General features: G+C 32.6%; 1 protein-coding gene across 1 annotated transcript in view; it reads right to left on the bottom strand.

The window, feature by feature from the left end:
• Fancl (FA complementation group L) overlaps nucleotides 1–13,589 on the bottom strand; it is a 48,083-nt gene that overhangs the window by 13,068 nt on the left and 21,426 nt on the right. The window contains exons 6-7 of the mRNA XM_048352881.1: nucleotides 8,269–8,365; nucleotides 4,780–4,848 (exon numbers count right to left, since the gene is read on the bottom strand). Coding sequence (XP_048208838.1) covers nucleotides 4,780–4,848; nucleotides 8,269–8,365 — 166 coding nt within the window. The remainder of the gene's footprint in view (nucleotides 1–4,779; nucleotides 4,849–8,268; nucleotides 8,366–13,589) is intronic.

Here is a 13,589-nt window from a genome sequence, read left to right as displayed (position 1 = left end):
ATCATACTCCCTGCTATGTAATAGGACTTCTTCTTTCATTCACCATCCAATTATCAACCAGAAACTTTATCATTAGTTTTGTTCTTCATGGATGGCATTAGTCCAAACATAGCAGATAGTCATGATTTTAAAAATTGTAAAACCACTGTTTATTATATCATACCAAATCTGAAATCCGCAACTGCTTGTGTCAAGCATTACTCTACCAAATCTGCATTTAGTAACATATTTTCAGATAGAATTGTAATATTAGCTGCAATTTTTGCTTACTGTTCTGAACAAAATGACTTCCACTTTCATATAATCATGCCATCAATGCACTCAAAGTATGACATTAACACATTCTCAGTGTCCGTAGTCAAGAACATTGACATATCTGACCTGTATGTAAAAGTCTAAAAGACACCAGATACATGTTAGAGCACATAGGATGCTAGTAGTAGAATAAGATGAAAATACAAGATGCTCCTACATTTTATGCTAAAATCAAAGAAAAAAAGAGTTTACTGGTAAAAAGAAGTAAATATCTGAAAAGGGATATTTAGATACTTGTCTTTGAAAAGCACTTTGCATCTCTTTGGCACACATTATGGCAGTAACAGTAGCAGCAGCCTTGCCCTTGGTGCTGATTTCTTACTACTCTAAATGTCTCCTCTGAGCCAGAATACACTGGCTGTTGCTGATCATGCTGTGAGACACCTGCACTGGCTACTAGGCTTGTCATGACGCACAAAACCCTACCATCTTCAGCTTGACATTGTGCAAGTTATAATTATTCATCCAAATGAATATGTCAGAGCAGCAGCAGCAGACCTCTCATCAGAGCAAAAGAAAAATACATCAAAACATTATCAACTCAGCAGGAAGACAGGGACCATAAGGAAAATTACCCATTTTTAATATGGCTGCCACAAAGCCATGTCTATTATATTACAAAAAGAAAAAAAAGAAAAAAACCTTCCAAGTTTAAAGTCCAGAAACACTGAACCTAATGAGAAAATGTACAAAATCAAAGGTTTTTAAGTCAATTATCTGAAACCTAGTTATAGTCCCTTAAGGATAAATTTACTATTAAATCAAGCATTCTCATTGCTTAAGAGCCGCAACTGTTTAAAACCAAAAATAACCTCCCCCACACAGAACTGATTCTAGCTTGTCAACAGAAATCAAACCAAAGTCATTTCACACTGCCTCTTACTTTCAAAGCATAAGTTAATATTGCCAGCACTCATGTCTAAAACCTGAGTTCAAGCTGCTGGTACCATCAGCAAAAACCTTGTGAGGTACTGGTAACCTTATTATTTACTTATAAGTAAATGGTAGTTTTGAAAATCTCTGAATTTTAATTGCATGTGTAGAAGAACAAACTGGAATAATCCTCATACCCCTACAAATGAAGACATCTCTACACACTATAAAAAATATAATATAGACAAGGGTTAAATTCAACTTTCTGCATTATGCTTAAGCAAATGCTAGGATCTTTCAACTTTAGAATTATAGTACTATATCTTTTCAGAAAAAGATACGAAAGTTTTTCTTATTTGAGATACAAAAAACAAGAAAGGAAGAGACTGCTAGATGTAAAATACATTGTAAGTTAAACTTACGCAATAGAAAATATGATGTATAGTTAAAACACATAAACGAGAAAGAAGATATTTGTATCTCATAGAGCCAACAATGCATCAGTATCTAAAATATATAAGGAGTGTTTCTAATAAAAGAAAAATAATTCAAGGAAGCAAAGACTATACACAAAAAGATCAATTCTTGAGATGAATGAAGGTCAGACAGAGCGAAATAAAACTTGAAAGAGATATGAGAAATAACTATTTCTATGTACCATGAAACAGGAATAACAAATATGCAGCCTTTGGGAAGGCAGTTTTACCTTATTGAGGCACCTTCTCTAGAATCCAGTATTTTCACTTTTAGAAATGATTAATAATGAAATTCTTACATTTATGTACAGGGAAATATATAAAGTGTTTATTTCAGGCTATTAGTATGAAATTGTGACTAACCTTAACAATAGGACAATGGCTAAATTACCTGGTCAATACACATAATGGAATAATAAACGGCATTTGAATGTGTTAGACATACATAAATGCTCATGGATAAAACACTGAAATAATACTGCACAAAAAGCATAAGGCTGCATAAGAAATGTAGCAAACAAAAAATACAAATGCCAGGGTAACAAACATGCCAATTTCAAGGCAAGACATGTTAGAAAGGAAGAAAAGAAGAGAAAAACAGTATGAAAGGAGAATGGATCTGTGCAGTTCCCAGAAGACTATTTCTAAAGGAGAAAGAACCCTAGATATATCTAAAGCAAGTGTGACAATACATTAACATCTGCAAAGTTGCAGTTGTGAATAAAAGGTCTAATTTGACGTGTATGTTGCTAAGAATTTCAGTATATTTAATTTTTTTTAATATTTGTGATTATATTGTTACTAATGAATTATAAGTCTTGAATCATTCACAAAAAAGTAAACTTGTATGACTCAAATATAAAATTCACATGTGTATCAATATGATATTTACTAATATACCTATATGTATAATTTGTTTTTCTGGATAACAAATTTAAAGAAAATTTCTCTCAAAGATTTTCCAATCTGGCAGTCATAAATTAATTTAGACATATGTAAACTTTTTCATAGTCTGGTGGGAAGGGAACTAAAGGAAAAGAGAATAAATTAAGAAACTCATCAAAATTGTATTTTTCAATTGTGGAGTAATGGTAAGTGTTAAAATGTAATTTAAACATGACATCTGGAGAGAATAATATAATCCAGATACATTTTCTTATCACATTTTTTAAAGCAGAAAGATAAACCTTCCAAAACCAATGTATTTTTTAATCAAGTTAAACATTTCTTGTCATACAAGAAATATACTCATCACCTTATGTATTTAACTGTACCTCTCTGTATATCACCTTGACAATAAAATTAAATTTTTAAAAAATTAAACAATATAATTCTAATTTTTGAAGAGAAAAAATAGCACATTATTTAAAAAAATTTACATCATGCATCAATTATTTTTTCCTTATATTTTGTTGTTTTCTTGATTTCCATAAAAGAAATGGATATATACTTGTTGTTGTCTTTAAAGAAGTAAAAAAAAAAATTGCTAAATAATTAAATGTGATTAAAACATCTGCACCCTGAGGATCACAAGAGCCCAATAGCTATACCCTTATGAACACATAAGATGATGCTAAGTAAAATGAACTCCATGTTATGGAAACGATTGTTATATCACAGTTGTAACTACTTTCAACGTCCCATGTGTATTTATAGCTTCTATTATTAATGATGTTCTTGTATCACCTTCCTGTGGTTGTACCTACACTTTCTCTGTAATCTTATCTGAGTATATTGGAAACCGTGTATACTGGTATAAGAACTAGGAAATTGAAAGGGAATACCAAAATCGAGAGACACAGGGTAAAAAAAGACAAACAACTACAAAAGCAATACTTGCAAAACTGTTTGGTGTAAGTGAACTGAACACCTCATGGGGGGAAAGGGAAAGAGGGAGGAGGAAGGGGGGTATGAGGGAAAAGATAACAAACTACAAGAAATGTATCCAATGCCTAACATATGAAATTGTAACCTCTCTGTACATAAGTTTGATAATAAAAATTTGGAAAAAAAATCATTGCTAAAAAAAAAAAAAAGAAATGTACTCACTGCCTTACATATGAAACTGCAATGCCTCTGTACTTCACTTTGACAATAAAGAAAAAAAGCAAAAAAAAAATCTGCACCCTCATAAAACTAAACTTCTTAAGCTTTTAAAATCTACATTCATGTATTTTCACTCTTATGTATGTGTAATTTAAAACACAAGCATGAATTGTTACTTGAACCTAAACAAATGTTCTTAGCAAAAATTATTTACAGAATAATAGGAAAATGTAAGTATGAATTTTCTCTGCCTAAGAATGGAAATGTTTGCTCCTTTATGCTGTCAATTATAATATAGTTGGTAAAAGTAAGACAATATTTTTCATCATTAGACTGCTCCTTGAACCTAAGGCATAGTATCACAGCTTTAAAAATCAAAAATACCATTTTGTAATACTGTGAGTTCACAATAAACTCATGAAAACAAAGCCATATTATATATCATCAGTTTACTGAGAAATTAATAAAAAAAATCTATAATCTCTCGTAGTAATAGTCTAAGTTCAAAAAAGGAAGAAAATGAAAAATGAATCATGTAACTTGTGGGAAAGGACAAGAGGGGAAAACTGGGGAAAAGCAAGGGAAGGGGTAATACTGCCCCAAAAAAGAACAAATATCCTCATTATCTGACCTATGAAATGGTAAACTTTCTATATAATACCCTAACAGTAATAAAACTATATTAAAAATACTTTAAAACAGTAAGGTTCACACTTTCATTCTCCTGTGAAAATTGTTTTCTAGTATAATGTCATCAGAGTTAAAAAAATTTTAACAAATTCCACCCATTGCCCACTGCTTTCTAAAGAGTACTTTAGAATTTAATTGTAAAGAAAACTGTACATCAATAAGGCTTCTGCATGTTTACTGAAAATGTAGCATAAAAAAACTGGAGGCTGATTGGCTATGTGTATATGTATATGTGTGTATATTGCATGCATGTTTGTATGCACGTATGTATGCATTGTAAAGAAAGAAGAAAATCATACGAAGAGATCATTTAATCATGGATACTGTACTAAAAAAGAACATTCTTTTTAAGTACTTAAAAATAAGTTCAAGCATTTACCTGTGGTGTCCAAGAAACAGAAAATGGAACAGGAAAATCCACAAAACAATCTGGTGGTTCTTCAGGGTACTATGAAAAAACAATAGCACCAGGTTATTTCCACTTACATGTGATAACTACACATGAGGTATTTTAGAAAAACTAGTTACATTAGGAAACATCAGTGTGACTGAAAATATATTTTATGTAAATAGACTGTTTGTACTCTTACAGTAATATGGAGAGCTGCCTAACACAAACTGTGCTCAGGACACACAAAGTTTGGTGACTCAAAGTTGCTAAAGCGAGTCTATGTTCGGAAACATATAATGTGTTATACTCCAAATAAGTGTCATGGCAGCTGCTTGGCAGAATTTGAGAAATAAACTTAATTGCATCTCAGTTTTTCGTTTAAAGAAGAGATATTTTATTTAATTCCTTCCAAACTTAAATTTTATCTCAGTTATTCTCGATAACCATTAAAATAGGTAGAACCTGTTAACAGAATCAAGAAGTGTCCAACATCAATTACACATAGCTATCCATTTAAAAAGTGGTTTTCTATATCAAAGAAAACTCAGGATGATAAAAAGAAGCAATGGAACACTTTCTGTTTTTTTCAAGAAAAATTAACAGTCGTAAACTAAAAAAAATTCAAATTAGTAAATAGAAAATTCATTAATCAGTTAAGTAAAAAGTGATAGTCATAAGAACAAATCAGGTTTCTAAGTTAACTAAGATAGAAGGTAAGTTTTTCTTAAAATTATTTCTCTTATTAAAAAATACTTCATGATAACTTTAAAATCTAAGTCTAGAATATTTCATATCATAGATAATTTTAAAATTCTTTATGTAAAAACTAAGTTTACTAAAAGAAAAGTCTTTTTAAGATAACTTTTATTTGACAAACTACTTGAATTACTTTTAGGCCTTTACTTTTTCATTCTCTTATTTCTCATTACTTCACTGGATAAGGAACTGAGACTGAAAATTCACCACTGTAGGGCCAGGCATGGAGGAACATCTGCAATCTCAGCTTCACAGGAGGCACAGATGGAAAGCTCTCACATGGACATTAGTCTGGACAAAATGTCAGTGAGCTAGGAATGAAGGGCCATACCTCTAAGCCAGTAACAAAGGAAGACTGCTGCATAAGGACAGTCCCAGGTGAAAATATAAGACAATGTCTGTACAGTAACTAAAGCAAAGTATAGGTCAAATGGTAGAGCCTTTGCCTAGAACGCTTGAGACCTTGAGTATCACACAGATAAGTAAATAGAAACTAATATGTAACAGACATTAGTCCATTTGAAGCCAATATTTTCAAAAAGCATTAACATTGTTCTTTAATGATCAGATTGCTAAAAAGAAACAATATCACTGTAAACTGACTCATGATGTCTGGCTCTATAAAACTAAAAAGAAATACATTTAAAAAGGTTTTAAAATATTATGATGCTTAAATTCTAAAAAAAATTAAAAACAGATTAGCTGAAATAAGGGGATTTATTTGAGACAATACAAGAATATCATACGGTGTAATTGAAAGTTTAGGTGCTATACAAAGGCAAACTTGTCCCCATATTAATATAAAAGGCATGTGATTACCTCAAAGTAAATGCAGACAGACTCTTCAGTTCAAGTTGTTAGGTTTTTATTTTGGATAATGATTTCACATGTAAAAATGGCAGAACTAAAATCCCTTTATAAAATCCCTTTTACCTCTAAATCCTTTTTACCTCTTTAAAAGTAATTATGTAAAATTAAAACTTCCTAGGGTCAAAACTTTAAATTCAGCTTGCTTTAGGTACTGTTATTTATGTCCTAGAGATAGTAGCAACTAACAGTATCAACTTTCACTCAAATCATCAACCTAGATACAGCAAGAAGTTAATGAAATGCTTACTACATCTGGAGTGGACATACCTAGAAAACTGACTGTGACCTTGAATCATTAAGTACATACAAAGTTTATTACACTAAGAGACTAAATATTACATGTATGTAGGACTTAGAATACTAAATGTACTGACATGAAAGAGATCCACAAAAAGCAAAAGTACAAGTTATAAATAAATACAGTATCATCAAAGTATATGGCAAAATCTTTTATAACATTAATATCCATTTATCTGTACAGTTCATGAATGTTAAAAAATAAAGTTCATTAAGTACAGTTCAAGGCAGAGTAAACTTAAAGCCTTATTCTTTGTTAAGTACAAGAACTTACAAAAATGAGATCAGAATGTTTTTAAAATTCGTTGGTCATCTTAGAATCAGGAAAGCAACTTTCCCGAAGTACAAAATATAAACAAACCTCAATTTGAGGGAAATGACAGAATCCTTGCCTCTAGCAGTATGTGACCTTTTGAAAAGATGAAGGCTGATTTTTCCCAGATCTTAAAAAAAAAGTATACCTTTAAAAACTTTAAAGGAAAATTATTTTTTAGTTTAATGAAAACAATCACCTTCCTTTACAAATGAGATACACATCCTGATGTTTTTTTCAGCATCTCTTATATATAGGTCTTGAAGTTATACCTGAATGTTCTGTGTGTAAAACAGAATAAGTCATTTCTCAGTCTGCCTGATACAGAGCTACCATAACGTACCAACTTCTCTGTGTCACCCACTACAGCTTTATATATTAATTTTCTTTTGTAGAAAGCTTAAATGCCAGACACATTTTAAAAAAGGACAAACACAATTGATCTTTTCACCACTACCATCCTCTGAAATGGAGCTGATTGATGACTACCTGGAATAAAGAAAAGCAAGCTAGATGTCCTGGTTTCCTTAAAATTCTAATGTTTCCCCAGTGATTACAGAGGGAATGATTAATATGCTGATCTTGCTTATTCTACTCATTTCTTAAAATTCACAATCTAAAATGCAAAAATAAAGATAAATCAAAAACAATGTTTTGTGCCAATGAAATTAGTCATAACATATATAACCAGTAATTAGTCTATAATGGCTCTACAACCTTTAGAGACACAACCTTTGTAAAATTTCAAAATATCCACCAATAAAGCGGCAGTTAAAACAAATAAGGAGAGCACATGTACATGTGCACATGCGCACGCACGTATGTGTTAAAGGATGGGGTTGGATGAGCCAGAAATAAGAACTACAAAAGTAATTCATAGTAAAAGGTGAAGGAGAAAACTCAAAAATCACTCCTGAGAAGGGTGGTATCATCCCTTCTTTTCTATATAGAAAGCTTAAAAAATTATGTTATGGCACTTTAAGGCTACTGAATGTTATTTGTAATATCTCTTTATTATAATAAGTCCACATTGTGATCAAATTTGAGCTAACACAGGGACAAGGAAATTATATCTAGACTTTGGAAAACCTGATGAATAAACTCTTTAAGATGTTCCAAAATCAATTTTTGAAAGCATCACATATGTATTAGAATAACTAGCACTCCTTTACATTGAAACAGCCAGAGTTCATTTCTCAAAGTATTTGCTTACCAGAACAAGAATTTAACAAGGCACATACCTTTGCCTTCAACTTGACAGTGATTAGATGCTCTCTACCAGAAGCATCTTCTGATTTTAACTTGAGGGTACTAAAGCAAGTGTCCACATATACAAGCCTGGTAAGTAGAAGAAAATAAAAATGATAACACTCTGATGGGTTATGGAGCAAGGAGATGAGCATGATATGATTTGAAATGAATACTTGCTATATTCCTATTAATCCATTATAAAAATTAATCACAGGAGTTTCTGCATGCCAGCCCTTTCTGTTGCTGCAGATTTACTGCAGTTAATACAGCAGCCCAGTGCCTAATGCAGCCATAGATCTCTGCATTATTTACAGTGTGTGTCAAGGCTCATGCTGTGGTCAGTGAGCACTGTGTTTCGGTTTTCCATCACTGGAACCTTTGGCACACACCGCATGTTTCTGTCAGACTCTACTTATGTACACATTAAACTTCCTGTCAAACTCTTTGATCCATTTCTATAGTTTCATAGTGAGAGACTTTTATACTTCCCTTATTTGTTTTTCTCCTCGATGAACTTCTCCTTTATTATCAATAATGTTACTGTATAAAAATCTGGCCGATATTAGTGCTATGTTCAAATTGAACCTCTAAGGAAAATGCTGTCTAAGCTCAGGTACGGCTTGACCTCCTAACAATAAATGTTCTTTTTGCACAATATATTGCTTCTGACACTTAACTGAGGCATGTATTCAAGATGACTAATATTTTAAACACACAGTGCCAGCTCAATTGTTCTGGCTTTAAGTTGCTCTAAATGCATGAATTTTTTCCAATGGCAACCAGTATACTTTGAAATACATCATTCTGTAAAAATACAGACCCTTGAATGGCATAGGTTACTACCAAATGCTTCAAATTTAATAGAATACTTAGTAGTGAACTGGGTATATGTATACTTTTTGACATTTTTACAATGCTATATTCTTGTAAAGATAAAAAGTACTGAGAGTAGTGTGCAAATTATCACCCAGACTGATGGTAGGACAAACAGTTCAAAACACTAGCCTCCAAACCCAGATGGCATTTTTTAACATTACTTCATACCATTTAGTTACTGACCAAGCATATAGTAAAATAAGTCCATTTCAATTAATGCTGTGAAATAAAGTTGTAGAATATTATAATAAGAAATAAGCATTAAGCTGAAGACACATGTTCAATAATGGAATAAAAAATATGATAAGCAGTACCGAAAGCTTTCCCATAACAATTAAAATCTATGGTTTTAGGAAAGCAATGAACATAAAAATATTCTACAACAAATGTTCACCTCCATAAAAATATCAATAAATACACATGGCAAATCTCTATGATTTTCAGCTACATTTATAAACCATTAAATTATCCACTGCCCAAATATTTGAATATGAACTCAGAAAATACTTATTGTTGCTATTATTTACAAGTATGAAGCTGTAAACATGAAAATTTCCAAGTGTTCTAGTCTAAGAACAGGATTGCAGGTAGGAAAAAAATTCTTCTCACTTTAAGCCATTAAATTGTTGGCAACTGTGAGACAGAGAATGCACATCAGAGGATGGTGGAAAGAGAAGAAAAAGAATTAAACCACTCGCTTATACTTTTCATACTTCACATTGCTGCTCATCAACAAAATTCTCAACGTCATTACTGGACATCTATAAAAGAAGTTAGAGTTCTAATCTTTTGTCTGCAATCACAAAAACAAAATTTTCATCATTCCACATTTAACACATTGAGATAATAAACTAGCAAATAAAAGTATCATTCTCAAAGATAGGGACTGTAAGTCAAAATGGCCATGAGGTTAATTTTGTTAAACTTTTTAAAGTACTGCAATTAAAAAAATAAGTAGTGGAAAAAAAACTTAATTTCAGGTAATCACATCTCACACCACAGTCATCATCTAAAATTAAGAAAGATTTTACCCATGTCAATTCCCTGCTACTCTGGGATTGGGAGGTTGAAACCTTACTGTGATTATTATCACCTTCATTACAGAAGAAGGAGATTGCCAATTGTACTCTGGTACTGATTCTTACCTCCTTCTAACTCAATCACCATGTAGCAGGGTAGAGTCCATCTACCTAGAGATTCATTTTGGCTGCCCTTCCAACAAGATGTCACCATAGAACTAAATTTTGGCCAGAGGACTGCAAGCAGAAGGGATATGTGCATCGTTTGGATCATTTACAACAAAACTGCCTCCTCCTCGCCCTTTCTCTCACTCTCCCCTCCAGTGGACTGGCAAGGCCAAGTCAGGCCAATATGAGCCAGCAAAGACAATGAGAAAGAATGACAGCACAGTGCTGACCAACTGAGCCTTCTGGGATGATGGAAGCAATCATACTTTCTGAAACAGTAACCACTTGCAACATGTGAGCAGGGAAGACTTAAAATATAGCTTTTGAGGTTAAAATATGAACTTTTGAGGTTAATCTTAATATGAACATCAACAGCTGTAAGAGGCCCAAGCCAATGAAACAGAATAACAACTACAGCAACTGGTTGAACAGCATCACTATATTCACTTAAAAGTCCCTTGGTTCCCTGAATCTCCTCCGGCAGACTGTGCCAGGCCCAAATGGCTCTCACCTGTAATCTTAGCCACTTTGGAAGTTGAGATTAGAAAGATCATAGTTCAAAGTAAAGTTCACAAGGCTTTACCTCAAAAACAATTAGCAAAACACAGGATTACAGGTATGGCTCAAGTAGTAGAGTACCAGCCTAGCAAGTGTGAGATCTTAGTTAAAGCCCCATTAACAGACAGTTAAAAGAAAACAGCCAAAAAGAAAAAACTCAAGACCTTCAACTTTGAACAAAACATCCACTTCTGCTTTTACCACCTCATTGAAGTTTAAACATTAATCACTTCATTCCTAGATTATTTACAGTGTCTGATGGGTGTATTTACTTCATCTCTCTCGTGTATACCAATCTTTCTAGTCTTTTTAAAGATTTTGCCTTTCTATATACCTTTAAAAAAACCCTTGCTCAAAAATATTCAGAGTTTGTATCACCTTCATATAAAGACTAATTAGTGCAGCAGTCTAGATCCTTCTGTCCAACCCCAATATTTTATCTCCTTATGTGATCTGATCTACTCCAAAATCCAAAAATGAACTGCATGTTTCTTTTAACTGCACCTTGCCTTCACCATTCCCTCTTACTTGTGGTTCACTGCATTCCTTCCCACCTTATACAATACTTATGTCCTATAAGAACTTCTTAAAATTATTTGTAGTACTTCACCTTTATCAAAGTTCATGCTACTTTTTTTAACTTTTAAGTTGTCAATCAATCTTTGTGGGGTGCTGTCTTGTTTATTGTTTGTTACATCATTAAGGACTGAACTCTTTCCCCTCACCAATATCCCCAGTTCTTTTGTGGTTTTGGTTTGTTTTTCAGATGTGGTTTACAGCTTCTGCCAGTGATAGACTAGGCCCACGATCCTTTCCTCCCCACCTTCTGTGGCTGGGAAAACTCTCCGCTTCTTCAAATAAGCTTGTATGGCAAATAATATGAAAGCTTTGTATTTGTGTGTAAATATATTTATAAATTTATATTTCTGCTAATGCCTATGTGTACACATGAATATGTAGACACTATTGTGAGATTGGTTTATTATTCATTGACTTATGTGTAAGTATTAAGTAACAGCTAAATGCAAACTCTGTTTAAGTTAAATATTATTAATTTTTAAAACAAAAACTATTTTCCTACTACAAAATCTGTACTTATTCAATGTTCGGTATATATCTATGTTTGAAATTCATTCTAATTAAATTGTAAAGGTGATTTACAGAGAGATTACTATTACATAAATAAGGTAATAAGTACATTTACTTTGAACAGTGACAACTCTCCATTTTTTTCGTTTTTTCCCTTCTGATGCCCATCCACAACAAGTTGTACAGTTCATTTCAACACAGTGTCTAGTATTACTGCTTCATTTATTCACCCTTATCCAATCATTTCTTTGCTCTCCCTTACCCTCCCCAAAATACATAAACTTATTACGACAAAAGGTACAGAAAGCAAAATCAGAAACCAAGGAAGGGGGAAAAAAGAAGAAACATCATAAAATAAAACCCTTTGTTTTCATTTGTAGTTCATTTCAATAAACTTCATTTTATATGATCAAATGCCAATAGCAATTGAGCCTCTGTGATCCTCTCCTATAAAATATCCTCCTTGGGTCTCATTGTGTGAATGTTGAGTCCTGTATAATTTTATCACGTCCAAGTTTTTTTGTTTTTTTGTTTTGTTTTGTTTTGTCTTTTACCATCCTGAACTGGATAAGTGGGATTGCATCAAACTGAAGAGTATCTGCATGGCAAATGACATACCTATCAAGATAAATAGAAAGCCTGCCGAATGGAAGGAGATTTTTACTAGTTATGCAGCAGACAAGGACTTCATAATTAAAATATACTTAGAGCTCAAAAAATTAACCCCCCCTCAATAAACGTGGAAGAACCAACAACTCAACTAATAAATGGGTTAAAGACTTAAAGAGAGAATTCTCAGAAGAAGAAATAAGAAAGGCACACACAAGAAGAAATGTTTAACACCTCTGGCCATAAACGAATTGCAATTCACCAAAATCCAGGCCACACTAAATCAACCAGCACAACCATGTTCATTGCAGCAATGCTTACCATAGCTACAGATGCATGATTTCCCTCTTTTATAGGAAGTGCTTATAAATCTGCAAGTAAAACTTATTTTCTTGTGCATTTTTATAACAACCATTATTTATTGTAGCTAAATCACTGTCCTAGTTAAATAGTGTAAACATTATTGGGTGAATGACATTATTGGGTGAATTAATGAGTGTATCAAGAGGCTTATAAATAAGGAAGTATGTGAGTTTTGTTACATGTTTCTTTTTAAACATTATTGGACATTATTAGCTTCAATTGAAAAACAAAGTAAATGTGGCCAAGAGAGGTTAAGTTACTGGTCCAAAGTGACCTAAGTGGCAATCCTGAATTAAAGCTCTAGTCTAATTACTGGAATTACCTTCATGTAAATGTGCATCTCCATCTTCCCCAATAAGCTGTAATTCTCTGAAATGCATTGGGAATTATTTTGATAAATCATCATTAATCATCTGCCAAGACAAAGGGCTTAGCCAAAAGTCTAACTTATTATAAATTGGCTACTTTATAGTAGCATATTAGATTTAGTACAACTCAGCTCTTCCCTTAGATATGCCAGAAAGGCCAAGTAGTTGAACTATATATATTCACTTTAAATGATAAATACTATCTTGTCATAAAAGGACAAAGCATCAGCTCACATCTGTTAGAACCAGTTAATCACTGAA

This window comes from Perognathus longimembris, chromosome 8 (assembly GCF_023159225.1).
Source record: "Perognathus longimembris pacificus isolate PPM17 chromosome 8, ASM2315922v1, whole genome shotgun sequence".
NCBI classification, from domain to species: Eukaryota; Metazoa; Chordata; class Mammalia; order Rodentia; family Heteromyidae; genus Perognathus; species Perognathus longimembris.
The sequence above is the reverse complement of the archived record's forward strand: the minus strand, read 5'-3'. Positions and strand labels throughout refer to the sequence as shown.